The following is a 27,800-nucleotide window of genomic DNA, read 5'->3' on the forward strand; positions in this document are numbered from 1 at the left end:
CTCGGGTCCATCACTAAAACACTTTGTCCTCCAAGTGTAGAATATTTACAGTCACTCTTCCTCGAGTCAGTTGTCATACAAGCATCATAATTATACATGTGTGGCAGAGTTCCAGTAACTCCTGTGTCTGCGTAACCGGGTGGATAATAGGGAATAACTGGGAGATTGGACTGATAGAAGATGCGCGATTGTCTCCACCTGTAGATCTTTACTGATATTATAACCACTACAGTTGTGATGAAAAGGAAAGAAACAGCAGCTAATGCTAAAACTAAATAAAAGGTGAGGTCATCATTATATTGTTTGTTGTGCGTAAAGTCAGTGAATTCTGAGAGCACTTCAGGGAAAGTGTCCGCTACAGCTACATTGATGTTAACTACAGCGGAGCGAGATGGCTGTCCGTTATCCTCCACAAGTACAGTGAGCTTTTGTTTCACAGCATCTTTGTCAGTGACCTGGCGCACAGTTCGTATCTCTCCATTCTGCGCTCCCACTTCAAACAGCGCCCTGTCTGTGGCTTTGTGGAGTTTGTAGGAGAGCCAGGCGTTCTGTCCAGAGTCCACATCAACAGCCACCACTTTAGTGACCAGATAGCCGACATCTGCTGAACGAGGCACAATCTCAGCCAGCACAGAGCCACCAGTCTGTACTGGGTAGAGAACCTGAGGAGCGTTGTCATTCTGATCTTGGATGGTAATTTTTACTGTCACGTTACTACTGAGTGGAGGAGAGCCTCCGTCCTGCGCTCTGACGCGGAAATGGAAGTCCTTTAACTGCTCGTAGTCAAAAGAGCGCACGGCATTAATGACTCCACTATCAGCACTGACTGACACATATGATGATACAGGAACTCCATTGACAGTGCTCTCTTCTAAAATATAAGAAAGTCGAGCATTCTGGTTGGAGTCTGCATCACTGGCCTTCACTGTGAATATAGAGAGACCTGGTGTGTTGTTCTCCACCACATAGGCCTCGTAATTATTTCTGTCAAAAACAGGTGCGTTATCATTTACATCTGATATGTGTAAACGGAGAGAAGTGCTGCTGGAGAGTGAGGGAACTCCCTCATCAGAGCAAGTCACAGTGATGTTATACTCAGCTTCTCTCTCTCTATCCAATTCCTGATCTGTGCGCAGGCTAAGAAATTGCTGGATTGAGATGCGATAACAAATGGTATGTTTTCATTGATACTGCATTGAACTTGCCCATTAAGATCAGAGTCTGGGTCATTAACATTAAGCATTGCAATTATCACGCCAGGCTTAGATTCTTCTGATATAGTATTTGACCTAGAAACAATATTGATCACAGGTTTGTTATCATTTACATCAATTATATCAATTATAACTTTGCAAGAATCCGAAAGGCCTCCTTGATCTCGAGCTTGTATGTTTAGTTGATAATGGCTTGCTTTTTCATAGTCAATTAATCCATTAACTGACACTTTACCAGTTTGTGGCTCAACTACAAAGACGTCATTTAAATCCATGATGTTTGAGATATAATATGATACTAAACCATTAGAGCCTTCGTCTTTATCAAGGGCTCGGACAGTTATCAACTCAGAGCCTTTTGGTGAATTTTCAGTAAGTGTGGCTTTATACATTTTTTGATCGAAAACAGGAGCATTGTCATTAACATCCAGAACAGTGATGTGTATTTCTACACTTCCAGACATGCGTGGTTCGCCTCCGTCCGTGGCGGTTAACGTCAAAGTCAGATGTTTCTGATTTTCGCGATCTAGCGGTTTTTGTAACACCAGCTCCATATTTTTATCTCCATCAGTTTGGCTTTGTAATTGCAAAGCAAAATGATCTGTAGGTTTCAGTGAATAACGTAGCAAGCCATTAACACCAACATCCAAGTCGATAGCATGCTCTAACACGAATTTAGCACCGGGTACAGCTAACTCGCTAATTTCAAAAATAATTTCATTTCTTTGAAAATGTGGAGAGTTATCATTTACATCTGTAATTTCTACTGTTATTTTATATAGCTCCATTGGATTCTCTAGGACAATCTGAGGATGCAAAGCGCATGGAGTCGTTTTTGCACAAAGAGCCTCTCGGTCTATTTTCTCCTTAATGAGAAGAATTCCCCTCTCTTTATTCAACTCGATATACGGCATCTCGTCACCCGTGTATATGCGGGCATTTCTTGATTTCATTGTCTGTACATCCAAACCTAAATCTCGCGCTATATTTCCAACGATTGCGCCTTTCTCCATTTCCTCCGGAATAGAGTAACTGACCTGTCCGAGCACGGAGCGTGAAGAAAGGATGATGAAAAACAATACCGTCTGCCACATCACTGCAACACCCTCAGAAATGACATCCAGGAGCCGCCTCGTCCAGTTTTGCAGTCCTTATAGTGAATAAATGCCGAGGCTGACTCCTTAATTTGGTATTCTTAAAAGAGTCACCGAAAAATAATCCATCAAGCATGAGAAAATGAGGAAAACGGCAGAGAAAGGATTTTCTTCCTCTGACGCTATGGGCGAGTCTGAGGCGGATACAGAGAGATTTTAACGCACCGTTGTTAAACAGCGGCTCTCGGAGTCCAAAACTGAGAACTGCACATGTCCTTCTATTATAAAGTCAAGCATGTTTTACTGAATGCTGTTATCGAAATTCAAACTCATAATTCTACAAACAGTGATGTCACTAAAGCTATGAAATTATCTTGTGTTTGTAGCATGCTTTGAAACACTACACACAAAATACCTGGTTTGAATTACTTGTATTATAGTGCAAAGGTAATGAAAGGTAATTAAAACGTAAAATCGCACTCTTGTATAACCACAGGCATTTGTTAGACATACAACATACAATAGATTGGCAGAAATACGAATATGTAGGCATGTTAGAGTTAAATATGATAAATTATTAACTTGACAAATTGTCTAACGCTGTCAAGTGCTTGTGGTGCCGAAAAGAGCTGAACCATTGAAGATATGGGAAAAAGGAATCCATATGACTGTTCTTCCACTTAGACATAAAAAACAGTTATTGCCATATAATGTTTTAAAAAATATATATATACACCTGTGATTATGTAATTAATCAATTTAAAGATATCCAATTAAGCGTTTCTTCCGCGTTTTTTCTTCTAGCAATTAAATGTTAATCAAATTGGTAAGGAGGGTTATGTGTCCTGTTTCATCATTCTGTAAAGATGAAGCACATTTTAATACATTATAAGAATCTCTTACCATTTTAGGAGAAGCAGAATCTTCTAGAAGATTATTTTCCTTCATTACGCGCTGAATAGTTTCTGTAAAACTCGGGTCCATCACTAAAACACTTTGTCCTCCAAGTGTAGAATATTTACAGTCACTCTTCCTCGAGTCAGTCGTCATACAGGCATCATAATTATACATGTGTGGCAGAGTTCCAGTAACTCCTGTGTCTGCGTAACCGGGTGGATAGTAGGGAATAACTGGGAGATTGGACTGATAGAAGATGCGCGATTGTCTCCACCTGTAGATCTTTACTGATATTATAACCACTACAGTTGTGATGAAAAGGAGAGAAACAGCAGCTAATGCTAAAACTAAATAAAAGGTGAGGTCATCATTATATTGTTTGTTGTGCGTAAAGTCAGTGAATTCTGAGAGCACTTCAGGGAAAGTGTCCGCTACAGCTACATTGATGTTAACTACAGCGGAGCGAGATGGCTGTCCGTTATCCTCCACAAGTACAGTGAGCTTTTGTTTCACAGCATCTTTGTCAGTGACCTGGCGCACAGTTCGTATCTCTCCATTCTGCGCTCCCACTTCAAACAGCGCCCTGTCTGTGGCTTTGTGGAGTTTGTAGGAGAGCCAGGCGTTCTGTCCAGAGTCCACATCAACAGCCACCACTTTAGTGACCAGATAGCCGACATCTGCTGAACGAGGCACAATCTCAGCCAGCACAGAGCCACCAGTCTGTACTGGGTAGAGAACCTGAGGAGCGTTGTCATTCTGATCTTGGATGGTAATTTTTACTGTCACGTTACTACTGAGTGGAGGAGAGCCTCCGTCCTGCGCTCTGACGCGGAAATGGAAGTACTTTAACTGCTCGTAGTCGAAAGAGCGCACGGCATTAATGACTCCACTATCAGCACTGACTGACACATATGATGATACAGGAACTCCATTGACAGTGCTCTCTTCTAAAATATAAGAATGTCGAGCATTCTGGTTGGAGTCTGCGTCACTGGCCTTCACTGTGAATATAGAGAGACCTGGTGTGTTGTTCTCCACCACATAGGCCTCGTAATTATTTCTGTCAAAAACAGGCGCGTTGTCATTTACATCTGATATGTGTAAACGGAGAGAAGTGCTGCTGGAGAGTGAGGGAACGCCCTCATCAGAGCAAGTCACAGTGATGTTATACTCAGCTTCTCTCTCTCTGTCCAATTCCTGATCTGTGCGCAGGCTAAAGAAATTATTAGACGAAGATGTCATAGTAAATTGAATATTTTCATTAATAGTGCATTGAACTTGTCCATTTTCACCTGAATCTGGGTCATTTACTTTCATCATCGCTACAATTGTGCCAGAAGTAGATTCTTCTGATACTGAGCTAGACATAGACAGAATAGTGATAGCTGGTTTATTGTCATTTATGTCCAAGACATCAATAATTATTTTACAGGAATCAGAGAGTCCTCCATTATCTTTAGCTTGAATTTCAAGTTGATAATTTTTTGCTTTTTCAAAGTCAACCTCACCATTTAACATAACTTCACCAGTACGTCGAACGACAGTAAACAGATCCAACAAACTATCCATTGTTTTTGATAAATAGTATGTCACCTGACCGTTAGAGCCTTCATCCGCGTCAGAGGCGCTCACGGTAATTAATTTAGTTCCTTTAGCTGAATTTTCTATTAATGTCGTCCTATATATTTTTTGCTTGAAAACAGGAGCGTTATCATTAACATCTAGCACAGTAACGTGTATCTGTACAGTACCAGACAGAACCGGTTCACCTCCATCCATCGCTGTTAATAACAAACTAAATGTTTCCTGTTTTTCTCTATCGAGTGGTTTTTGCAAAATCATTTCAACACTTCTATCACCGTCTGCGTGGTTTTGTAAATCTAACACAAAATGATCTGTCGGTTTAAGTGAGTAGCTCTGAAGGCCGTTTGTACCGACGTCAGCATCCATTGCTCTCTCTAACACGAATCTCGCTCCCGGTGCAGCCGCTTCACTTATTTCAATCCTGATTTCCTCCGTTTGGAAAAATGGCGCATTATCATTAATGTCCGTTATTTCTAGAGTAACTGTGTACATTTCCATTGGATTCTCAAGTATCATTTGGAGATGTAAAGCGCAAGGTGTTGTTTTAGCGCACAAAGACTCGCGATCTATTTTTTCTTTTAAATAAAGCATCCCTCTTTCTTTATTCAGCTCGATGTATTCGGTGTTATCTCCAGAAAATATTCGTGCTTTTCCAGATTTCAGTCTTTTTAAATCTAATCCCAAATCCTGAGCAATATTTCCAACGATCGAGCCTTTCGCCATTTCCTCCGGTATGGAGTAGCTGACCTGCCCGAGCACGGAGCGAGAAGAAAGGAGGATGAACAACAATACCGTGTGCCACATCGCCGCAGCGTCTGTACAGAAGACGTCCTAAATCTTCTCAGGTGTATAAATCCTTATACTTAGCAATTAAGAGCAAATACTGAAACTGATTGTTCTTAAAACATATGTCGAAAATAATCCATTGAAACTCCGGAGATGGCGAGAACGAGACGCGAATGCTTTTCTTTCTTTGATTATTCGGGACGCAGATGGGCGAGTGTGAGGCGGGTACAATTTAATTTAGAGCACCGTGAGTAAACAGCGGCCCTCTGAGTTAAAAACTGAGAACTACACATATGATTTCGCCATAATTTGCATTTTCGTGAATTAATATCTGTTTTAGAAAAGTAAAAAAAAATTAATAATAATAATAATAATGACTTGGACTATATGTAACGAATTCCAAAGCCCGTGCTTAATATTCTATTAATAAAAGTGATAACATGCACTTCACGCTTGTCCAGTCTCTGTACGGAAACAAGAAAGTATTTGTCTTTAGCAAGATGAATCAGTTACTTGTATTTTGTCTAGTTGTGTAGCATATGTAGATACATATTGTTAGTGTCATTATTACTTATTTTCTACGCTACAGTACTGTTGACACAAACGTTAATATACACCAGTATAGGTATGTCTGAAATGATGATAAATGATTGAACGTGTCAAGCGTTATATAAAAAGAGGGCAGATCATTCCTTACATGGAAATAGTGTTAAATATTCAGTAAACCACACACAAATAAAAGTTTTATAAACTTTTAAAGCGGAGAACTGACATACAGACATAAATCCTGACATTCACTGTATGCAATACAACACTCTCGGCTTTTGTAATTAGACTCTCGGCCTAGTACATTTCAAAAACTACAAAGTAGGCTACAAAGATTACTATTATATATACGTGATATCTGGTTGGCTTTGTATGTTTGGATGACCTAGGAAGACATTATTTTATTATTATAATAACAAGCCCTTACCAACTCCGGAGAATCAGGGCCTTCTAGAAGATTATTTTCCTTCATTACGCGCTGCACAGTTCCTGTAAAACTCGGGTCCATCACTAAAACACTTTGTCCTCCAAGTGTAGAATATTTACAGTCACTCTTCCTCGAGTCAGTCGTCATACAAGCATCATAATTATACATGTGTGGCAGAGTTCCAGTAACTCCTGTGTCTGCGTAACCGGGTGGATAATAGGGAATAACTGGGAGATTGGACTGATAGAAGATGCGCGATTGTCTCCACCTGTAGATCTTTACTGATATTATAACCACTACAGTTGTGATGAAAAGGAAAGAAACAGCAGCTAATGCTAAAACTAAATAAAAGGTGAGGTCATCATTATATTGTTTGTTGTGCGTAAAGTCAGTGAATTCTGAGAGCACTTCAGGGAAAGTGTCCGCTACAGCTACATTGATGTTAACTACAGCGGAGCGAGATGGCTGTCCGTTATCCTCCACAAGTACAGTGAGCTTTTGTTTCACAGCATCTTTGTCAGTGACCTGGCGCACAGTTCGTATCTCTCCATTCTGCGCTCCCACTTCAAACAGCGCCCTGTCTGTGGCTTTGTGGAGTTTGTAGGAGAGCCAGGCGTTCTGTCCAGAGTCCACATCAACAGCCACCACTTTAGTGACCAGATAGCCGACATCTGCTGAACGAGGCACAATCTCAGCCAGCACAGAGCCACCAGTCTGTACTGGGTAGAGAACCTGAGGAGCGTTGTCATTCTGATCTTGGATGGTAATTTTTACTGTCACGTTACTACTGAGTGGAGGAGAGCCTCCGTCCTGCGCTCTTATGCGGAAATGGAAGTCCTTTAACTGCTCGTAGTCGAAAGAGCGCACGGCATTAATGACTCCACTATCAGCACTGACTGACACATATGATGATACAGGAACTCCATTGACAGTGCTCTCTTCTAAAATATAAGAAAGTCGAGCATTCTGGTTGGAGTCTGCGTCACTGGCCTTCACTGTGAATATAGAGAGACCTGGTGTGTTGTTCTCCACCACATAGGCCTCGTAATTATTTCTGTCAAAAACAGGCGCGTTGTCATTTACATCTGATATGTGTAAACGGAGAGAAGTGCTGCTGGAGAGTGAGGGAACGCCCTCATCAGAGCAAGTCACAGTGATGTTATACTCAGCTTCTCTCTCTCTATCCAATTCCTGATCTGTGAGCAGGCTAAAGAAATTATTGGACGGGGAAGTGATAGTAAATGGAATATTATCATTAACAGTACAGTAAACTTGTCCGTTTGCAGCTGAATCCGGATCATTTACTTTCAACATGGCAACAACAGTGTTAAGTAAAGATTCTTCGGATATAGAACTGGACAAGGAGACAATGATGATTGCTGGATTGTTATCATTAATGTCCAGCACATCAATAATTACCTTACACGTGTCAGAGAGTCCTCCTTGGTCTCTGGCCTGAATATCGAGTTGGTAAATGTTCGATTTTTCATAATCAATCTGACCGTTTAATGTAACTTCTCCACTTTCTTTATTTACAACAAAAATATTTGCCACAGTTCTATCCACTGCGTCAGAAATGTAATAAGACACATGACTATTAGAGCCTTCATCCGCGTCAGAAGCACTTACTGTTGTTATTTTGGTTCCCTTTGTGCTATTTTCCGTTATCGTAGCTTTGTACACCTTTTGGGTAAATACAGGGGGATTGTCATTAGCATCCACAACTGTTACATGTATCTGCATTGTTCCCGACAGCCGAGACTCACCGCCATCAAAAGCTGTCAACAATAAATTAATTTGTCCTTCTTTTTCTCGATCAAGGGGCTTTTGTAAAATCATCTCTACATTCTTGTCACCGCCCGATTCTTTGTCTAAAACAAAATTATCCGTGGGTTTAAGGGAATAGCTCTGAAGTCCGTTTATTCCAACATCCGGATCAGCAGCTTTACCCAGCACGAATCTGGCACCGATCATTGCTGACTCGCTTATCTCAAACCTCATTTCATTCTTCTGAAAATTAGGAGCATTGTCGTTTATATCCGTGATCTCCACGGTAACAGAATATAACTCCATCGGGTTTTCCAGAATCATTTGGAGATGGAGCGCACATGGGGTTAATTTCGCGCAAAGAGACTCCCGGTCTATTTTCTCTTTAATGAGAAGCAATCCGTTTTCTCTGTTCAGCTCGACATACTCCGTGCTCTCGCCTGAAAAGATTCGCGCTTTCCCCGATTTCAGTCTTTTTAAATCCAAACCCAAATCCTGAGCAATATTTCCGATCATCGACCCTTTCGCCATTTCCTCGGGAATAGAATAAGTGATCTGCCCGCACGCGCAGTCAGAACAAAAGACGAAGAAAAGCAGGACCGTGTGCCACAACGCCATAGCGGATATTTCCTTCGTTGAAATAAACGCCCTTAAACGCAGCAATCTTATCATGTAGATCAGATTTTAATAACTAGAAAGCAAGTATAACTTCCTTTTTATTTAAATTATTATGCTCCGACGTCGTCTTAACACTGGGCTGAGAAAAGCTTGTCCTCCTTTCTTTCTCTCTGATACAGTGGGATGACGTGGGAGGGTTTGATGATTTTAACTCCAGTCTCAGTCCACTGCTGTTAAACAGCGGCCCTGTGAGTCAAAACTAAGAACTACAAATAAATTGCTTGAAAGTAATATCATAAACCTATAGCAAAATTAGATTTGGTATTAAAACTCGTTATCTTTCACAAAGTACCAGAGATCGAATAAATAAGAGTATAATTTAACATTTTATGGTTATTCTCCAAATCAGTGTAAATTTCTCAGCTGAAATGTGAATTGAAATATTATAGAAACTAGCTACGAGGAATTTACTTGCTTCCTCCTCCTCCTCTCCCCCTCTTTTTCCTCCTCCTCCTCCTCCTTATCATAATATCAGCTTTTCCAAACAAGCCATCAATTACTTATATATGTATAAACTGCATTCTATTTTCTGTCTTTTAAAACAGTTTTCCCAAAGAATTCGTGCATCAGTCTAATTCTTACAGACACGTTATCGACGAACTAATGATATGATGTGGTATGGTATGATGTGACATATGATCGCTAGATGTAACCTTTCAGAATACAGAGTAAAATGAATTGGCGCTGTCCAGCATGTTTGGTACTGAAACCTAAAGTATAAGTGTTAATTGTAAACAGTTTAAAGCTGATACTTCCACATGGCCCCACTCGTACAAATTCGTAGCCCTTTGCACCACTCGTATGAAAAGACACGAGTCAACTACTTCTGTGAAAGGTTCCAAAGGTTATGGTGGTGGTAAAGGGCGGGTTTAGTGTTTGTAGTCTTCCCTTAATATTTCATTCAAATAAAATCACCAAAATCCAACTACAGGGAAACTATTTAGCCATACAACCATAAAAAAGCTTATAAACAACAATTTGTTATAAACAACAAATTCTGTCAACTGATTTATAGCAAGAAGGCAGTGGATTATTAAATCACTCTTTATCAATTGTGGAAAGTCTCCATGCCCTTAGAACTCATTACCTTCCCTGATCATGCCATGTTCTTGTTGAAACTCTGATCCATCACTAAAACATTTTGACAACCACATGTAGGCCACTGTTTGCAGTTCCTTTTTTCTGAGTCAGTCGTCAGGCTTCCAGTAACTCCTGTATGTCCATAACTAGGTGGATTGTGCTGAATATGTTTTTTTATTATCTAATATCATTACAAAATCCAAGGGGAAGGTGTTCAGGTGCTGTTATTTGAGTTGTCAGTGTGCGTGAGTCTGCCCATCACTATCCAACACGAAGTGCTGAAAACCTCACTTCACCAAACAGCACCATAAATGAACAAAAATCACACTGCACTGATCCACACCTAGTGTTTGACACATAATATTTACACAATCCTTCATTAGCGATAGAGATAAAAAAGTCTGTGAGCAATGTCAGCAAAGTGCAGTCACATCACTGTCATTTCTATTTCAGAAAAATCAGAATGTACATATAAAGCAGCATATTGCAAGCAATATTCATGTCATCAAGAAAAAAAAAACAGTTGCTGGCTCTCTAAGTAGATCTGAGAATTTATTATGTAAAAAACAATAACAAACTAATATGGTACTGTCCTTGAGATCCAGATAAAAGTTACTGTCATCCAAAATATTCAGAAAACAGAATATTATAGGAACATGTAGGTTTAAGTGCATTCACACAGGAAACTTTCCCAAAAGCATGATAGTTCCTGATTAAAATGAATAGTAGACAGTATCGAGACTGGGGAAGGTTCATGGTAAGGAATTTAGATCACAAGCCCTTACCAACTCCGGAGAATCAGGGTCTTCTAGAAGATTATTTTCCTTCATTACGCGCTGCATAGTTTCTGTAAAATTCGGATCCATCACTAAAACACTTTGTCCTCCGAGTGTAGAATATTTACAGTCACTCTTCCTCGAGTCAGTTGTCATACAAGCATCATAATTATACATGTGTGGCAGAGTTCCAGTAACTCCTGTGTCTGCGTAACCGGGTGGATAGTAGGGAATAACTGGGAGATTGGACTGATAGAAGATGCGCGATTGTCTCCACCTGTAGATCTTTACTGATATTATAACCACTACAGTCGTGATGAAAAGGAAAGAAACAGCAGCTAATGCTAAAACTAAATAAAAGGTGAGGTCATCATTATATTGTTTGTTGTGCGTAAAGTCAGTGAATTCTGAGAGCACTTCAGGGAAAGTGTCCGCTACAGCTACATTGATGTTAACTACAGCGGAGCGAGATGGCTGTCCGTTATCCTCCACAAGTACAGTGAGCTTTTGTTTCACAGCATCTTTGTCAATGACCTGGCGCACAGTTCGTATCTCTCCATTCTGCGCTCCCACTTCAAACAGCGCCCTGTCTGTGGCTTTGTGGAGTTTGTAGGAGAGCCAGGCGTTCTGTCCAGAGTCCACATCAACAGCCACCACTTTAGCGACCAGATAGCCGACATCTGCTGAACGAGGCACAATCTCAGCCAGCACAGAGCCACCAGTCTGTACTGGGTAGAGAACCTGAGGAGCGTTGTCATTCTGATCTTGGATGGTAATTTTTACTGTCACGTTACTACTGAGTGGAGGAGAGCCTCCGTCCTGCGCTCTTACGCGGAAATGGAAGTCCTTTAACTGCTCGTAGTCGAAAGAGCGCACGGCATTAATGACTCCACTATCAGCACTGACTGACACATATGATGATACAGGAACTCCATTGACAGTGCTCTCTTCTAAAATATAAGAAAGTCGAGCATTCTGGTTGGAGTCTGCGTCACTGGCCTTCACTGTGAATATAGAGAGACCTGGTGTGTTGTTCTCCACCACATAGGCCTCGTAATTATTTCTGTCAAAAACAGGCGCGTTGTCATTTACATCTGATATGTGTAAACGGAGAGAAGTGCTGCTGGAGAGTGAGGGAACTCCCTCATCAGAGCAAGTCACAGTGATGTTATACTCAGCTTCTCTCTCTCTATCCAAGTCCTGATCTGTGAGCAGACTAAAGAAATTGTTTGATTGAGATATTATTGCAAAGGGAATATTGTCACTGATATCACAGTGAACTTGTCCATTTACAGATGAATCCGGATCATTTACCTTCAACATAGCAACAACAGTGTTCAGTTTGGACTTTTCAGATATAAAACTGGACATGGAGATTATATCAATACTTGGCTTATTATCATTAATGTCCAAGATATCAATAATTACCTTACACGTGTCAGAGAGTCCTCCTTGGTCTCTGGCTTGAATGTCAATCTGATAATGGTTTGAATTTTCATAATCGATGTCACTATGTAAAACCACTTCTCCACTATGTTGATCTACAAGAAAAATATCAGCCACAACACTGTCCACTGCGTCAGAAATGTAATAAGACACATGACTATTAGAGCCTTCATCCGCGTCAGAAGCACTTACTGTTGTTATTTTGGTTCCCTTTGTGCTATTTTCCGTTATCGTAGCTTTGTACACCTTTTGGGTAAATACAGGGGGATTGTCATTAACATCCACAACTGTTACATGTATCTGCATTGTTCCCGACAGCCGAGACTCACCGCCATCAAAAGCTGTCAACAATAAATTAATTTGTCCTTCTTTTTCTCGATCAAGGGGATTTTGTAAAATCATCTCTACATTCTTGTCACCGCCCGATTCTTTGTCTAAAACAAAATTATCCGTGGGTTTAAGGGAATAGCTCTGAAGTCCGTTTATTCCAACATCCGGATCAGCAGCTTTACCCAGCACGAATCTGGCACCGATCATTGCTGACTCGCTTATCTCAAACCTCATTTCATTCTTCTGAAAATTAGGAGCATTGTCGTTTATATCCGTGATCTCCACGGTAACAGAATATAACTCCATCGGGTTTTCCAGAATCATCTGGAGATGGAGCGCACATGGGGTTAATTTCGCGCAAAGAGACTCCCGGTCTATTTTCTCTTTAATGAGAAGCAATCCGTTTTCTCTGTTTAGCTCGACATACTCCGTGCTGCCTCCTGTATAAATACGTGCTTTTCCCGATTTCAGTCTTTTTAAATCCAAACCCAAATCCTGAGCAATATTTCCGATCATCGACCCTTTCGCCATTTCCTCGGGAATAGAATACGTGATCTGCCCGCACGCGCAGTCAGAACAAAAGACGAAGAAAAGCAGGACCGTGTGCCGCAACGCCATAGCGGATATTTCCCTGTCTGATCTCAAGATCCTTTGATGCGGTATTTTCCTTATGATAGTCAGCTTTGTGTATTCTCTTGTCCCGAAAATTTAAAATTAAAATAATAAATTTTACGGAAGAACCCAACTCGTTTTTTGGGACATTGTCTAAATACTATTCAAGTGAAAAGCTTGCCCTCCCTTTCTCTGTGACGCAGCCAGACCATGTAGGAGGGTTAGGGAGTTTATAGTCAGAGCTGTTCTTTGCTGTTGAACAGCGGCCCTTTGAGTCAAAACTAAGAACTACAAATACATTTACAAGAATTTATTTTCGTGACATATCTGATATTGCATTACATTATTAGTCATTCCCACCAAGCGTAAATATGGATGGTTGAAAGTGAGCGAATTTTTGCTAATGTCAGTGTTGATAGGTAAAAAAAAACTGCCAAAAGAATTACACATGCTCACATAATTGTCCTAAGCTCAGTATATGAACTATAGTTTATCAGCAAGACAGCGATCCAATACTGACTCGCCTGCGAGCAGATCTAGCGCTGGGCAGTCAAGTGGTTTAGGAAATGTCTTGGAAATTGCGTACTTTTTCCTTGTTTTATAGCAAGAGTTGAGTAATTAAACATTTCATTAAACTATGCTTTAAGCTAGATGGTCAGAATGAAAGTGAAGCAAGAATTCGCCACTAATACAGCTAATTTATTTGAAATGAAAATTAAGTGATGCATAAAAAGCATTCTTACCGATTCTGGAGAATCTGGATCTTCCAAACTATTTTTTCGATTCATTGCTCTCTGCACAGTCTCGGTAAACGTCGGATCCACCAATAAAACATTTTGAGCTCTTAGTGTGGAGAACTTTGAGTCACACTTCCTCGAGTCAGTCGTCATACAAGCATCATAATTATACATGTGTGGCAGAGTTCCAGTAACTCCTGTGTCTGCGTAACCGGGTGGATAGTAGGGAATAACTGGGAGATTGGACTGATAGAAGATGCGCGATTGTCTCCACCTGTAGATCTTTACTGATATTATAACCACTACAGTTGTGATGAAAAGGAGAGAAACAGCAGCTAATGCTAAAACTAAATAAAAGGTGAGGTCATCATTATATTGTTTGTTGTGCGTAAAGTCAGTGAATTCTGAGAGCACTTCAGGGAAAGTGTCCGCTACAGCTACATTGATATTAACTACAGCGGAGCGAGATGGCTGTCCGTTATCCTCCACAAGTACAGTGAGCTTTTGTTTCACAGCATCTTTGTCAGTGACCTGGCGCACAGTTCGTATCTCTCCATTCTGCGCTCCCACTTCAAACAGCGCCCTGTCTGTGGCTTTGTGGAGTTTGTAGGAGAGCCAGGCATTCTGTCCAGAGTCCACATCAACAGCCACCACTTTAGTGACCAGATAGCCGACATCTGCTGAACGAGGCACAATCTCAGCCAGCACAGAGCCACCAGTCTGTACTGGGTAGAGAACCTGAGGAGCGTTGTCATTCTGATCTTGAACGATGATTGTTACTGTGACTTCAGAACTTAAAGGAGGCGACCCTCCGTCCCGTGCTGTCACATTAAAGCTGAAAGTTTTCATTTGCTCATAATCAAAGGCCTTGACTGCATGTATAACCCCGCTGTCTGAATTCACTGAGACGAAAGAACTCACTGGGTTGCCCTGTATATTATTATCGTCCAAAAAATAAGACAGTCGCGCATTTGGGCCCCAGTCAGCATCGCTCGCTTTTACTGTCAGCACAGCCACACCCGGAGAGTTGTTTTCAATAACTACTGTTTTATACTCATCAGAACTGAAGACGGGTGGATTATCATTCACATCGGAAATCTTTACATTTATCGTTTTGTTATTGTGTCGTGCAGGACTTCCTTGATCTGATACCAGAATGGTTATGTTGTATTCAGCCATATTTTCTCGATCAAGAGTTTCATCAGTAATTATTGCATAGTAATCAGAAAGCGACGATTCTATTTTAAACGGTGTGTTTTCATTTATTTTACACTGCACGAGCCCATTTTTACCGGAATCTGCGTCTTCTACATTAATTACAGCCACGGTTGTTCCGATTGGAGAATTTTCTGAGATGATGTTTGAAAATGACATGAGCTGTATGGAGGGAGAGTTATCATTTTCATCAATAACTTCTACAATAACCTTGCACGTATCTGCCAGGCCCCATTTATCTCTTGCTTTAACGTTTAATTGATGGCTAGTTTCACTCTCATAATCTAACGTGTTTAACGTTGTAATGTCTCCTGTTTCCGGATTTATTTTAAACAATTCTCTTGCTTCTTTACTAGCTTGAACAATAGTATATGATATTTGTCCGTTTATTCCTTCATCAGCATCGGTAGCGCTTAGTGTAGTTAACAGTGTGCCAACCGGGCTATTTTCACTAACATCAACTTTATACACAGATTGTTTACACACCGGGGCATTATCATTTGTATCTAATACAGTAATCTGAATACGCGCCGTGCCTGATTTTTTCGGTGATCCTCCGTCATATGCAGTCAGAACCAATTTTAGCTCATCGCGTTCCTCTCGGTCCAGTTCACGTTGTAAAATCATTTCTATGTATTTTCTTCCATCGTCCTGACTATTTATTTCCAATTTGAAATTATCGGTGGAAGAAAGGGCGTAATTCTGGATGCCATTTATTCCGACGTCCATGTCTACAGCGCTGTCTAAAGGAAACCGAGTCTCAGTTGCTGCATTTTCGCTTATTTCCAAACTCACGACATCTTTAAGGAATACCGGTGCATTGTCATTTATGTCTAATACCTCAACTGTCACCCGGTGCAGTTCTATGGGGTTTTCCATGATCAGATCAAAGCTGAAGCTGCAGGGCGTTGTTTGCTTGCAGAGCTCCTCTCGGTCTATCCTCTCCTTCACTACCAGGGTGCCTTTGTCTCTGCTCAGTTCGACATATTGCCGGCCGCCCTTTGTTACAACCCGAGCTTTCCCAGAAACAAGTCTACTTATCTCTATTCCCAAATCCTTCGCGATGTTGCCTACAAATGATGCCTCTGGCATTTCTTCTGGGATGGAATATCGCGCTTGAGAAAAGACAACATCCATCCCGTAAACACAGAGAATAAAAAACACAGTCTGCCATTTTAGCTGCGTTGTTGTGATCCGACGACTACAAGCGACATATGAGAGAAAACAAGCCATAGCGATAGCAGCCTTACGCTTTCAGCATTGTAGAACTTAAAAGGGCAAAAATGAAATAAAAGAAAAATCCGGAACAGAGACGAGGTGCTCTAATCGGAGCAGAGCCACCAGAAATACTGGTACCTCATCGATTAAAAAAAAAAAAGGCTAACAGTGGATTTCAGTTCCAGTAGAACGCAGATTGTTGTCCAATAGCGGCACTTAGAGTATGAATTCTGAAAATGCACGCACTTGTTCATGAGGGACATATTCCCACATTCAAAACACCCAAACAATAAAAAAGCTTGTAATAACGAAAATGTATTATATTTTATCTTGTAAACAAAATTCCAATATTTTTAAACACACACGCTCTCAAATGCTTAGGTTATCACAAACTGTACTTTTTTTTGTAATTTCGTAACTTTGATGAAACCAAAAATTAACAAATTTTGAATAAATTTTATAGACATATAGAGTAGGTTACCAAATTAAATATGCAGTAGGAATATCATCATTCAATAATACTGATATTATTAAACATTGCGCCTCCCGGGAAAGGAATGAGACTGGAGCTATTTCAGCACTACAGAGATGAACAGCTCCAGTGAAGGAAAAAAAGTACAGCTGAGTTCCGCGGAGGACAAAACAGGAAATTCCTTTCACATTTTCTTTGAAGCCACGTGTGCGAATTGCTTAAGGAGTGATGCAGCCATTCGAACCTTAAATGCAAACATAATCTGAATGCATTTATTTAGTCTGTTATGTCCACTCGCCTTGTGAGTGCATATGCTGCTCACAAAAAACAACAACAAAAAAAAAAAAACAAAACGAATAAAATTATTTCGAGAAACTGCCCAAAAGCACAAGAAGAAACTAGAAAGCTTGCACAAAACATCAAGGGGCTGTGGGTGTTTTTGCGTAAGAAACTGAATTTGTGCAATGTTCTTTCTGAACCTAATCCCCTAAAATTTAAACCAACTCCATCCACACTCAATGACCTTGTCAATATCTATAAAAATGGGATGAATTATTGCTAATTGGGCTTGTTTCATCAGGAGAACAATATCAGTAATCTAACAACTAAGCTACCTATATTATCTCAGTGTTAGTGGATGGATTTTTCACAGCACAAAACGGCATGATGCAGTCCAATCGAAAAAACAAAAAAACATATGGGAAAACTCTTACCTCTTCCAGAGGGGAATCGTTATCCGAGCAGGCGTTTTCTTTTATTTTGTGTTGCATAGTTTCTGTAAAACTCGGGTCCATCACTAAAACACTTTGTCCTCCAAGTGTAGAATATTTACAGTCACTCTTTCTGGAGTCAGTCGTCATACAAGCATCATAATTATACATGTGTGGCAGAGTTCCAGTAACTCCTGTGTCTGCGTAACCGGGTGGATAATAGGGAATAACTGGGAGATTGGACTGATAGAAGATGCGCGATTGTCTCCACCTGTAGATCTTTACTGATATTATAACCACTACAGTTGTGATGAAAAGGAAAGAAACAGCAGCTAATGCTAAAACTAAATAAAAGGTGAGGTCATCATTATATTGTTTGTTGTGCGTAAAGTCAGTGAATTCTGAGAGCACTTCAGGGAAAGAGTCCGCTACAGCTACATTGATGTTAACTACAGCGGAGCGAGATGGCTGTCCGTTATCCTCCACAAGTACAGTGAGCTTTTGTTTCACAGCATCTTTGTCAGTGACCTGGCGCACAGTTCGTATCTCTCCATTCTGCGCTCCCACTTCAAACAGCGCCCTGTCTGTGGCTTTGTGGAGTTTGTAGGAGAGCCAGGCATTCTGTCCAGAGTCCACATCAACAGCCACCACTTTAGTGACCAGATAGCCGACATCTGCTGAACGAGGCACAATCTCAGCCAGCACAGAGCCACCAGTCTGTACTGGGTAGAGAACCTGAGGAGCGTTGTCATTCTGATCTTGGATGGTAATTTTTACTGTCACGTTACTACTGAGTGGAGGAGAGCCTCCGTCCTGCGCTCTTATGCGGAAATGGAAGTCCTTTAACTGCTCGTAGTCGAAAGAGCGCACGGCATTAATGACTCCACTATCAGCACTGACTGACACATATGATGATACAGGAACTCCATTGACAGTGCTCTCTTCTAAAATATAAGAAACCCGAGCATTCTGGTTGGAGTCTGCGTCACTGGCCTTCACTGTGAATATAGAGAGACCTGGTGTGTTGTTCTCCACCACATAGGCCTCGTAATTATTTCTGTCAAAAACAGGCGCGTTGTCATTTACATCTGATATGTGTAAACGGAGAGAAGTGCTGCTGGAGAGTGAGGGAACTCCCTCATCAGAGCAAGTCACAGTGATGTTATACTCAGCTTCTCTCTCTCTATCCAATTCCTGATCTGTGAGCAGGCTAAAGAAATTGTTTGATTGAGAAGTGATAGTAAAGGGAATATTATCATTAATCATGCAGTAAACTTGTCCATTTGCTCCTGAATCCAGGTCATTTACTTTCAACATGGCAACAACAGTACTGGGCTTAGACTCCTCTAATATAGAACTAGACATAGAAAGAATATCAATACTGGGCTTATTATCATTAATGTCCAAGACATCAATAATTAATTTACATGTGTCAGAGAGTCCTCCTTGGTCTCTGGCCTGAATAACAAGCTGGTAAATGCTTGATTTTTCATAATCAAAGTGACCAATTAATGTAACTTCTCCACTTTGCTGATCTACATGAAAGCTGGCGGCCACAGATCTGTCCATTGCGTCAGATATTTCATACGTCACATGACTATTTGAGCCTTCATCTGCGTCAGAAGCACTTACTGTTATCAATTTGGTGCCTTTTGTTGCATTCTCTGGGATTGCAGCCTTATACATTTTTTGATTAAAAATCGGAGCATTATCATTAGCATCCACTACCGTTATATGTATATGCATTGTTCCCGATAGCCGTGGTTCTCCTCCATCAAAAGCAGTCAACGACAAATCCAGGCTCACTTGCTTTTCTCGATCAAGGGGCTTTTGTAGCACCATCTCCACAATCTTCCCTACATCAACTTGTTTGTCTAACACAAAATTATCCGTCGGTTTAAGGGAATAGCTTTTAAGCCCGTTTATTCCAACATCCGGATCGACAGCTTCTCCAAGCACGAATCTGGCACCGATCATTGCTGACTCGCTTATCTCAAACCTCATTTCATTCTTCTGAAAATTAGGAGCATTGTCGTTTATATCCGTGATTTCGACAGTAACAGAATATAACTCCATCGGGTTTTCCAGAATCATTTGGAGATGTAGAGCGCAGGGAGTTATTTTTGCGCAAAGAGACTCCCGGTCTATTTTCTCTTTAATGAGAAGCAATCCGTTTTCTTTGTTCAGTTCCACATATTCCGCGCTGTCACTAGAAAAGATGCGTGATTTCCCTGATTTCAGTCTTTTTAAATCCAAACCCAAATCCTGAGCAATATTTCCGATCATCGACCCTTTCGCCATTTCCTCGGGAATAGAATAAGTGATCTGCCCGCACGCGCAGTCAGAACAAAAGACGAAGAAAAGCAGGACCGTGTGCCACAACGCCATAGCGGATATTTCCTTGCTTGCTCTTGAGATCTTTTTTTGTAGCATTCCCATTCTGATATTCAAGTTTCAGTATCCACAGAGGCGCTAAAATAAAACACTAATCGTTCCTTTACTGCACAACACAAATATTTTCCTGTGTATCTTGTGTGAAACCAAAGCACGGCCTCTTTTTTTTCTCTCTGATGCAACGCGACGATGTGGGAGGATTTGAGGATCTGAACCACGACCCAAGCACTGTGTTGTTAAACAGCGGCCCTTTGAGTCAATACTAAGTATTACAGATATTTTCCTAATATTGTGTGATAGAGAGAAATATCAAGCCACATTATTTTAGATATCTAATCAAATGCCAAACACATGTTGTATATGAATGTTATTTTATGATGCCTGGGAGAAACAAGTATTTAATGCAGACTATATAAAACTACAGTCTAAAAAAGAACTTTTCAGGGTTCTTAGGAATGTCTCACCAATTTTCTACTCACATGATTCGTCATGAGTCGTCTACATGTGAAAAAATGATATCAGTCAAAAGTAAACTGTTATTGTAGTAAAGCATATTTTAAATAATAATTCGCATTGCTATGGAAAATAATACACTGATATTTCATTATTGTTTCTTGTTTGAAATGTTTATCTTTCACCCTATGCAGTTCTCAACGGACAGCTTTTGGTTAAAGCTGTTAGTTGAAAGCAAATATGATACAAACATGTTTTGCACAGTATATTTCAACAACTCATATATACCAGATTCACGATCTTCCAACGACTTCATTACTTTTTTTGCTCCATCAGTGCGCATTGCTTCTCAATGAAACTTGACACAGGTCAAATGTCAAACATGTTGTCAGCCAAGTGTGCAGTATTTACAATCACTCTTTCAGGATTCAGTGGTGATGCGAGCATAAGCTCGTTAATCAATTATACTGAGAGAAACCCATTAAAGATAGTACTGAACAGTGAAGGACTGCTTCTTCTGCATCTCAGAGAGGAACAGCGAATGGAAAGACGAAATAGGAAAGAAATCACGTTTTAACATGAGACCTTCATGCAAATTGCAGAAAACACCTTAAGAACAGAGAGACGGCTTTGGCTACTGAGAAGCACAGTTTCTGAATTCAACCTGATACACATCCATGTACATCTATACTGCATTTGAAATAGTTTTGCTAAATGTACAAAATGGAAAACTATTTGATATATATATATATATATATATATATATATATATATATATATATATATATATATATATATATATATATATGAGTAAATATGTTATATGTGCAGTAATAATGTATGAATAAAGTAAAGCAGTAGATTAAACGAATATTTCCTTACCACTTCTGGTGACTCTAGTTCTTGCTGGAATTGTTTTTCTCTCATCGCGCGCTGCATCGTTTCCGTGAAACTCGAGTCCACAACTAAAACACTTTGTCCTCCAAGCGTAGAATATTTACAGTCACTCTTCCTCGAGTCAGTCGTCATACAAGCATCATAATTATACATGTGTGGCAGAGTTCCAGTAACTCCTGTGTCTGCGTAACCGGGTGGATAATAGGGAATAACTGGGAGATTGGACTGATAGAAGATGCGCGATTGTCTCCACCTGTAGATCTTTACTGATATTATAACCACTACAGTTGTGATGAAAAGGAAAGAAACAGCAGCTAATGCTAAAACTAAATAAAAGGTGAGGTCATCATTATATTGTTTGTTGTGCGTAAAGTCAGTGAATTCTGAGAGCACTTCAGGGAAAGTGTCCGCTACAGCTACATTGATGTTAACTACAGCGGAGCGAGATGGCTGTCCGTTATCCTCCACAAGTACAGTGAGCTTTTGTTTCACAGCATCTTTGTCAGTGACCTGGCGCACAGTTCGTATCTCTCCATTCTGCGCTCCCACTTCAAACAGCGCCCTGTCTGTGGCTTTGTGGAGTTTGTAGGAGAGCCAGGCATTCTGTCCAGAGTCCACATCAACAGCCACCACTTTAGTGACCAGATAGCCGACATCTGCTGAACGAGGCACAATCTCAGCCAGCACAGAGCCACCAGTCTGTACTGGGTAGAGAACCTGAGGAGTGTTGTCATTCTGATCTTGAACGATGATTGTTACTGTGACTTCAGAACTTAAAGGAGGCGACCCTCCGTCTCGTGCTGTCACATTAAAGCTGAAAGTTTTCATTTGCTCATAATCAAAGGCCTTGACTGCGTTTATAACCCCGCTGTCTGAATTCACTGAGACGAAAGAACTCACTGGGTTGCCCTGTATATTATTATCGTCCAAAAAATAAGACAGTCGCGCATTTGGGCCCCAGTCAGCATCGCTCGCTTTTACTGTCAGCACAGCCACACCCGGAGAGTTGTTTTCAATAACTACTGTTTTATACTCATCAGAACTGAAGACGGGTGGATTATCATTCACATCGGAAATCTTTACATTTATCGTTTTGTTATTGTGTCGTGCAGGACTTCCTTGATCTGATACCAGAATGGTTATGTTGTATTCAGCCATATTTTCTCGATCAAGAGTTTCATCAGTGATTATTGCATAGTAATCAGAAAGCGACGATTCTATTTTAAACGGTATGTTTTCATTTATTTTACACTGCACGAGCCCATTTTTACCGGAATCTGCGTCTTCTACATTAATTACAGCCACGGTTGTTCCGATTGGAGAATTTTCTGAGATGATGTTTGAAAATGACATGAGCTGTATGGAGGGTGTGTTATCATTTTCATCAATTACTTCTATAATTATTTTACAGGTATCTGTTAAGCCCCATTTATCCATCGCATTGATATTTAATTCATAGCTTTTTTCAGTCTCGTAATCTAAAGTGTCTAACGTTGTAATAGTTCCTGTTTCTGAGTTTATCGTAAAAAGCCTCTTTCCTTCGTCACTTGCCTGAGCAAAGAAATATGACACTAGTCCATTTAAACCTTCATCAGCATCAGTGGCACTTATTGCAGTTAAGACTGTACCTATTGGAGAATTTTCCTTCACTTCTGCTTTATAAACTGATTGTTTACACACCGGAGCATTATCATTCGCATCTAATACAGAAATATAAATTCGCATTGAGCCTGATTTTTTAGGAGATCCTCCGTCATATGCAGTGAGGATTAATTCTAGCTTATTACGTTCCTCTCGGTCAAGTTCATGATGCAAAACCATTTCTACGAATTTTTTATCGACCGCCTGATCATTTATCAGCTTGAAATGATCGGTAGGACTGAGAGAATAGCTTCCAATACCATTTACACCGACGTCCAAATCTACAGCGCTGTCTAAATGAAAGCGTTTCCCAGGTGCTGTGTTCTCACTAATTTGTAAACTGACGGTACCTTTAGGAAATTTTGGTGCATTGTCATTTATATCCTGCACTTCAACGATAACACGATGCAGTTCTATGGGGTTTTCCATGATCAGATCAAAGCTGAAGCTGCAGGGCGTTGTTTGCTTGCAGAGCTCCTCTCGGTCTATCCTCTCCTTCACTACCAGGGTGCCTTTGTCTCTGCTCAGTTCGACATATTGCCGGCCGCCCTTTGTTACAACCCGAGCTTTCCCAGAAACAAGTCTACTTATCTCTATTCCCAAATCGTTGGCGATGTTTCCTACAAATGATCCCTCTGGAGTCTCCTCCGGGATGGAATATCGCGCTTGACAAAAGACGAAGTCCATCCCGTAAACACAGAAAATAAAAAACACAGTCTGCCATTTTAGCTGCGTTGTAGTCATCCGACGATGCCGAGAAGCAACACACGAGCGCAAATAAACCATATTGATAGTGACGTTATCCTCTAATCATTATTAAAATATAAATTGTGAAATGCAAAGCTTCCTGTAACCGAAAAGCAGAATCTGATGCAGCCTGCTGTTGTCGGAGCAGCAAAAAGAAATCGTTGTTCCCTCATTAATGAAGCCGTCAGTAGGAGGGATTTTGAGTAGTTTTCAGTTCCGTTCTACACGAATCTTGTCAAATAGCGGCCCTTAGAGTATGAATGCTGAAAATGCACTTGCATTTAAAAGGCTCGTGTCCGTTAACCTACATTCCAAATAATCATGAAACACTGAGAAAGACATGTGATAGCAAGATCTGTCAGAGTAATCTGTGTGACTGAAAAGGAAAGAGCTGAAATATACCACACCAATCAGCATTTTCATCACATTTTAAAACAACAAGCAGTGAAACTATGCCACCACCACCATGGATATGTTGCTAATATGTCCAGACTGAGCCAAACAAAATTTTTAGAAATGTTAGGAATGTATTTCATATTTAATTGAAACACGTCACACTAAAAAAATCAACAATATTAAGAGAAATTAATAATCTCAGTGTTGTATAGAATATTACGCAGGAGAGCAGAGTTGAAGTAAGACTGGAGCTAATTCAGCATCACAGAGATGAACAGCGCCAGACGGAAATATCAAAACTTTATTAGTGAACAAAATGAAAAATTTTGTTTAACCTTTCAGTTTCAGAACATTATGCTCATTACTGAAGGCACTTTATGAAGAGACTACTTTGTGAAGCGGATTTTCTGATCTCAAACCCATGCTCTACATTCACAACAAACTTCTCCAGAAATTAAACAAGGTCACTCAGGTGAAGCAAGTTAATTAGAGATGAAACTGCAGACAGGGAAAATTTGAAAGCATTTTTTAAACGTTATTAAGTAACAATATTAGTCATGTTTTGCAATGGAATCTGCAGTTCTCTTCCCAAATTATGTTTAAGCATTATATGTTAAACACTGAGCTGTGTAAGTGCGTTTAGCATGCTCACCACGAAAGAAATAAATGAATTAAAAATTTAAAGTCAAAAAGGAACCGTTTTATTGCTATTTTATTGTCTATGCTTTAAGGCAGTTAAATTGCCTTGAATTAAACCGGTATTTCCTTACCACTTCCGGTGATTCTAAATTTAACTACCCACACGTCTTTTCTAAACTAATACTTAGCCTAAAAATAAACATTAAAATTTTTTAAAAAAGTAAATAAAGCTTTTATTGGTTTTTTCACGACATATTTCAAATATACGTTGATATGCTATCGATTAAAAGGTTATTTCCTTACCACTTCTGGTGACTCTAGTTCTTGCTGGAATTGTTTTTCTCTCATCGCGCGCTGCATCGTTTCCGTGAAACTCGAGTCCACAACTAAAACACTTTGTCCTCCAAGTGTAGAATATTTACAGTCACTCTTCCTCGAGTCAGTCGTCATACAAGCATCATAATTATACATGTGCGGCAGAGTTCCAGTAACTCCTGTGTCTGCGTAACCGGGTGGATAATAGGGAATAACTGGGAGATTGGACTGATAGAAGATGCGCGATTGTCTCCACCTGTAGATCTTTACTGATATTATAACCACTACAGTTGTGATGAAAAGGAAAGAAACAGCAGCTAATGCTAAAACTAAATAAAAGGTGAGGTCATCATTATATTGTTTGTTGTGCGTAAAGTCAGTGAATTCTGAGAGCACTTCAGGGAAAGTGTCCGCTACAGCTACATTGATGTTAACTACAGCGGAGCGAGATGGCTGTCCGTTATCCTCCACAAGCACAGTGAGCTTTTGTTTCACAGCATCTTTGTCAGTGACCTGGCGCACAGTTCGTATCTCTCCATTCTGCGCTCCCACTTCAAACAGCGCCCTGTCTGTGGCTTTGTGGAGTTTGTAGGAGAGCCAGGCGTTCTGTCCAGAGTCCACATCAACAGCCACCACTTTAGTGACCAGATAGCCGACATCTGCTGAACGAGGCACAATCTCAGCCAGCACAGAGCCACCAGTCTGTACTGGGTAGAGAACCTGAGGACCGTTGTCATTCTGATCTTGAACGATGATTGTTACTGTGACTTCAGAACTTAAAGGAGGCGACCCTCCGTCTCGTGCTGTCACATTAAAGCTGAAAGTTTTCATTTGCTCATAATCAAAGGCCTTGACTGCATGTATAACCCCGCTGTCTGAATTCACTGAGACGAAAGAACTCACTGGGTTGCCCTGTATATTATTATCGTCCAAAAAATAAGACAGTCGCGCATTTGGGCCCCAGTCAGCATCGCTCGCTTTTACTGTCAGCACAGCCACACCCGGAGAGTTGTTTTCAATAACTACTGTTTTATACTCATCAGAACTGAAGACGGGTGGATTATCATTCACATCGGAAATCTTTACATTTATCGTTTTGTTATTGTGTCGTGCAGGACTTCCTTGATCTGATACCAGAATGGTTATGTTGTATTCTGCCATATTTTCTCGATCAAGAGTTTCATCAGTGATTATTGCATAGTAATCAGAAAGCGACGATTCTATTTTAAACGGTATGTTTTCATTTATTTTACACTGCACGAGCCCATTTTTACCGGAATCTGCGTCTTCTACATTAATAACAGCCACGGTTGTTCCGATTGGAGAATTTTCTGAGATGGTGTTTGAAAATGACATGAGCTGTATGGAGGGAGAGTTATCATTTTCATCAATAACTTCTATTATAACGTTACATGTATCTTTAAGCCCCCCGTTGTCCACTGCATTTATATTTATTTCATAACTTTTTTCAGTCTCGTAATCTAAAGTGTCTAACGTTGTAATAGTTCCTGTTTCTGAGTTTATTTTAAAAAGCCTCCTTGCTTCTTCACTAGCTTGAGCAAAGAAATATGACACTAGTCCATTTAAACCTTCATCAGCATCAGTGGCACTTATTGCAGTTAAGACTGTACCTATTGGAGAATTTTCCTTCACTTCCGCTTTATAAACTGATTGTTTACACACCGGAGCATTATCATTCGCATCTAATACAGAAATATAAATTCGCATTGAGCCTGATTTTTTAGGAGATCCTCCGTCATATGCAGTGAGGATTAATTCTAGCTTATTACTTTCCTCTCGGTCAAGTTCACGATGCAAAACCATGTCTACGATTTTTCTGTCGACCTCCTGATCATTTATCAGCTTGAAATGATCGGTAGGACTGAGAGAATAGCTTCCAATACCATTTACACCGACGTCCAAATCTACAGCGCTGTCTAATGGAAAGCGAGTCCCAGATGCTGTGTTCTCACTAATTTGTAAACTAACGGTACCTTTAGGAAATTTTGGTGCATTGTCATTTATATCCTGCACTTCAACGATAACACGATGCAGTTCTATGGGGTTTTCCATGATCAGATCAAAGCTGAAGCTGCAGGGCGTTGTTTGCTTGCAGAGCTCCTCTCGGTCTATCCTCTCCTTCACTACCAGGGTGCCTTTGTCTCTGCTCAGTTCGACATATTGCCGGCCGCCCTTTGTTACAACCCGAGCTTTCCCAGAAACAAGTCTACTTATCTCTATTCCCAAATCGTTGGCGATGTTTCCTACAAATGATCCCTCTGGAGTCTCCTCCGGGATGGAATATCGCGCTTGACAAAAGACGAAGTCAATCCCGTAAACACAGAAAATAAAAAACACAGTCTGCCATTTTAGCTGCGTTGTAGTCATCCGACGATGCCGAGAAGCAACACACGAGCGCAAATAAACCATATTGATAGTGACGTTATCCTCTAATCATTGTTAAAATATAAATGGTGAAATGCAAAGCTTCTTGTAACCGAAAAGCAGAATCTGATGCAGCCTGCTGTTGTCGGAGCAGCAAAAAGAAATCGTTGTTCCCTCATTAATGAAGCCGTCAGTAGGAGGGATTTTGAGTAGTTTTCAGTTCCGTTCTACACGAATCTTGTCAAATAGCGGCCCTTAGAGTATGAATGCTGAAAATGCACTTGCATTTAAAAGCCTTATGTCCGTTAACCTACATTCCAAATAATCATGAAACACTGAGAAAG

General features: G+C 40.4%; 5 protein-coding genes across 33 annotated transcripts in view; all 5 read right to left on the reverse strand.

Annotated features, from left to right (window-relative positions):
- LOC113524163 (protocadherin alpha-C2-like) overlaps window positions 1–27,800 on the reverse strand; it is a 230,910-nt gene that overhangs the window by 63,788 nt on the left and 139,322 nt on the right. For 2 of the 29 annotated variants that reach the window (XM_053241321.1, XM_053241301.1), the window contains exon 1: window positions 21,319–24,165. The exons of 21 other annotated variants lie outside the window; for them this stretch is intronic. In XM_053241321.1, coding sequence (XP_053097296.1) covers window positions 21,319–23,760 — 2,442 coding nt within the window. In that variant the 5' untranslated portion in view covers window positions 23,761–24,165. 6 more of the 29 variants (XM_053241322.1, XM_053241302.1, XM_053241305.1 and 3 more) reach the window with 5 other exon arrangements.
- Window positions 1–27,800, reverse strand: part of LOC113524154 (protocadherin gamma-A10) — a 101,031-nt gene that overhangs the window by 59,271 nt on the left and 13,960 nt on the right. The window lies entirely within an intron of this gene.
- LOC128320920 (protocadherin beta-16-like) lies at window positions 939–3,205 on the reverse strand. The gene has a single exon (XM_053241368.1). The coding sequence runs from the start codon at window positions 2,306–2,308 to the stop codon at window positions 1,079–1,081; it is 1,230 nt and encodes a 409-aa protein (XP_053097343.1). The 5' UTR covers window positions 2,309–3,205; the 3' UTR covers window positions 939–1,078.
- On the reverse strand, window positions 6,507–9,284 carry LOC113524147 (protocadherin gamma-A8-like). The gene has a single exon (XM_053241351.1). It carries the CDS (start codon window positions 8,985–8,987, stop codon window positions 6,507–6,509), a length of 2,481 nt encoding a protein of 826 aa, XP_053097326.1. The 5' UTR covers window positions 8,988–9,284.
- On the reverse strand, window positions 24,541–27,501 carry LOC128320910 (protocadherin beta-16-like). Its single transcript, XM_053241356.1, has one exon. It carries the CDS (start codon window positions 27,499–27,501, stop codon window positions 25,048–25,050), a length of 2,454 nt encoding a protein of 817 aa, XP_053097331.1. The 3' UTR covers window positions 24,541–25,047.

Source organism: Pangasianodon hypophthalmus, chromosome 17 (genome assembly GCF_027358585.1).
Source record: "Pangasianodon hypophthalmus isolate fPanHyp1 chromosome 17, fPanHyp1.pri, whole genome shotgun sequence".
NCBI lineage: Eukaryota > Metazoa > Chordata > Actinopteri > Siluriformes > Pangasiidae > Pangasianodon > Pangasianodon hypophthalmus.

Bases quoted from the DNA above. Each gene is read 5' to 3' on its own strand.
- LOC128320920 (XM_053241368.1), bottom strand. From the start codon at position 2,308: ATGTGGCAGACGGTATTGTTTTTCATCATCCTTTCTTCACGCTCCGTG.
- LOC113524147 (XM_053241351.1), bottom strand. From the start codon at position 8,987: ATGATAAGATTGCTGCGTTTAAGGGCGTTTATTTCAACGAAGGAAATA.
- LOC128320910 (XM_053241356.1), bottom strand. From the start codon at position 27,501: ATGGTTTATTTGCGCTCGTGTGTTGCTTCTCGGCATCGTCGGATGACT.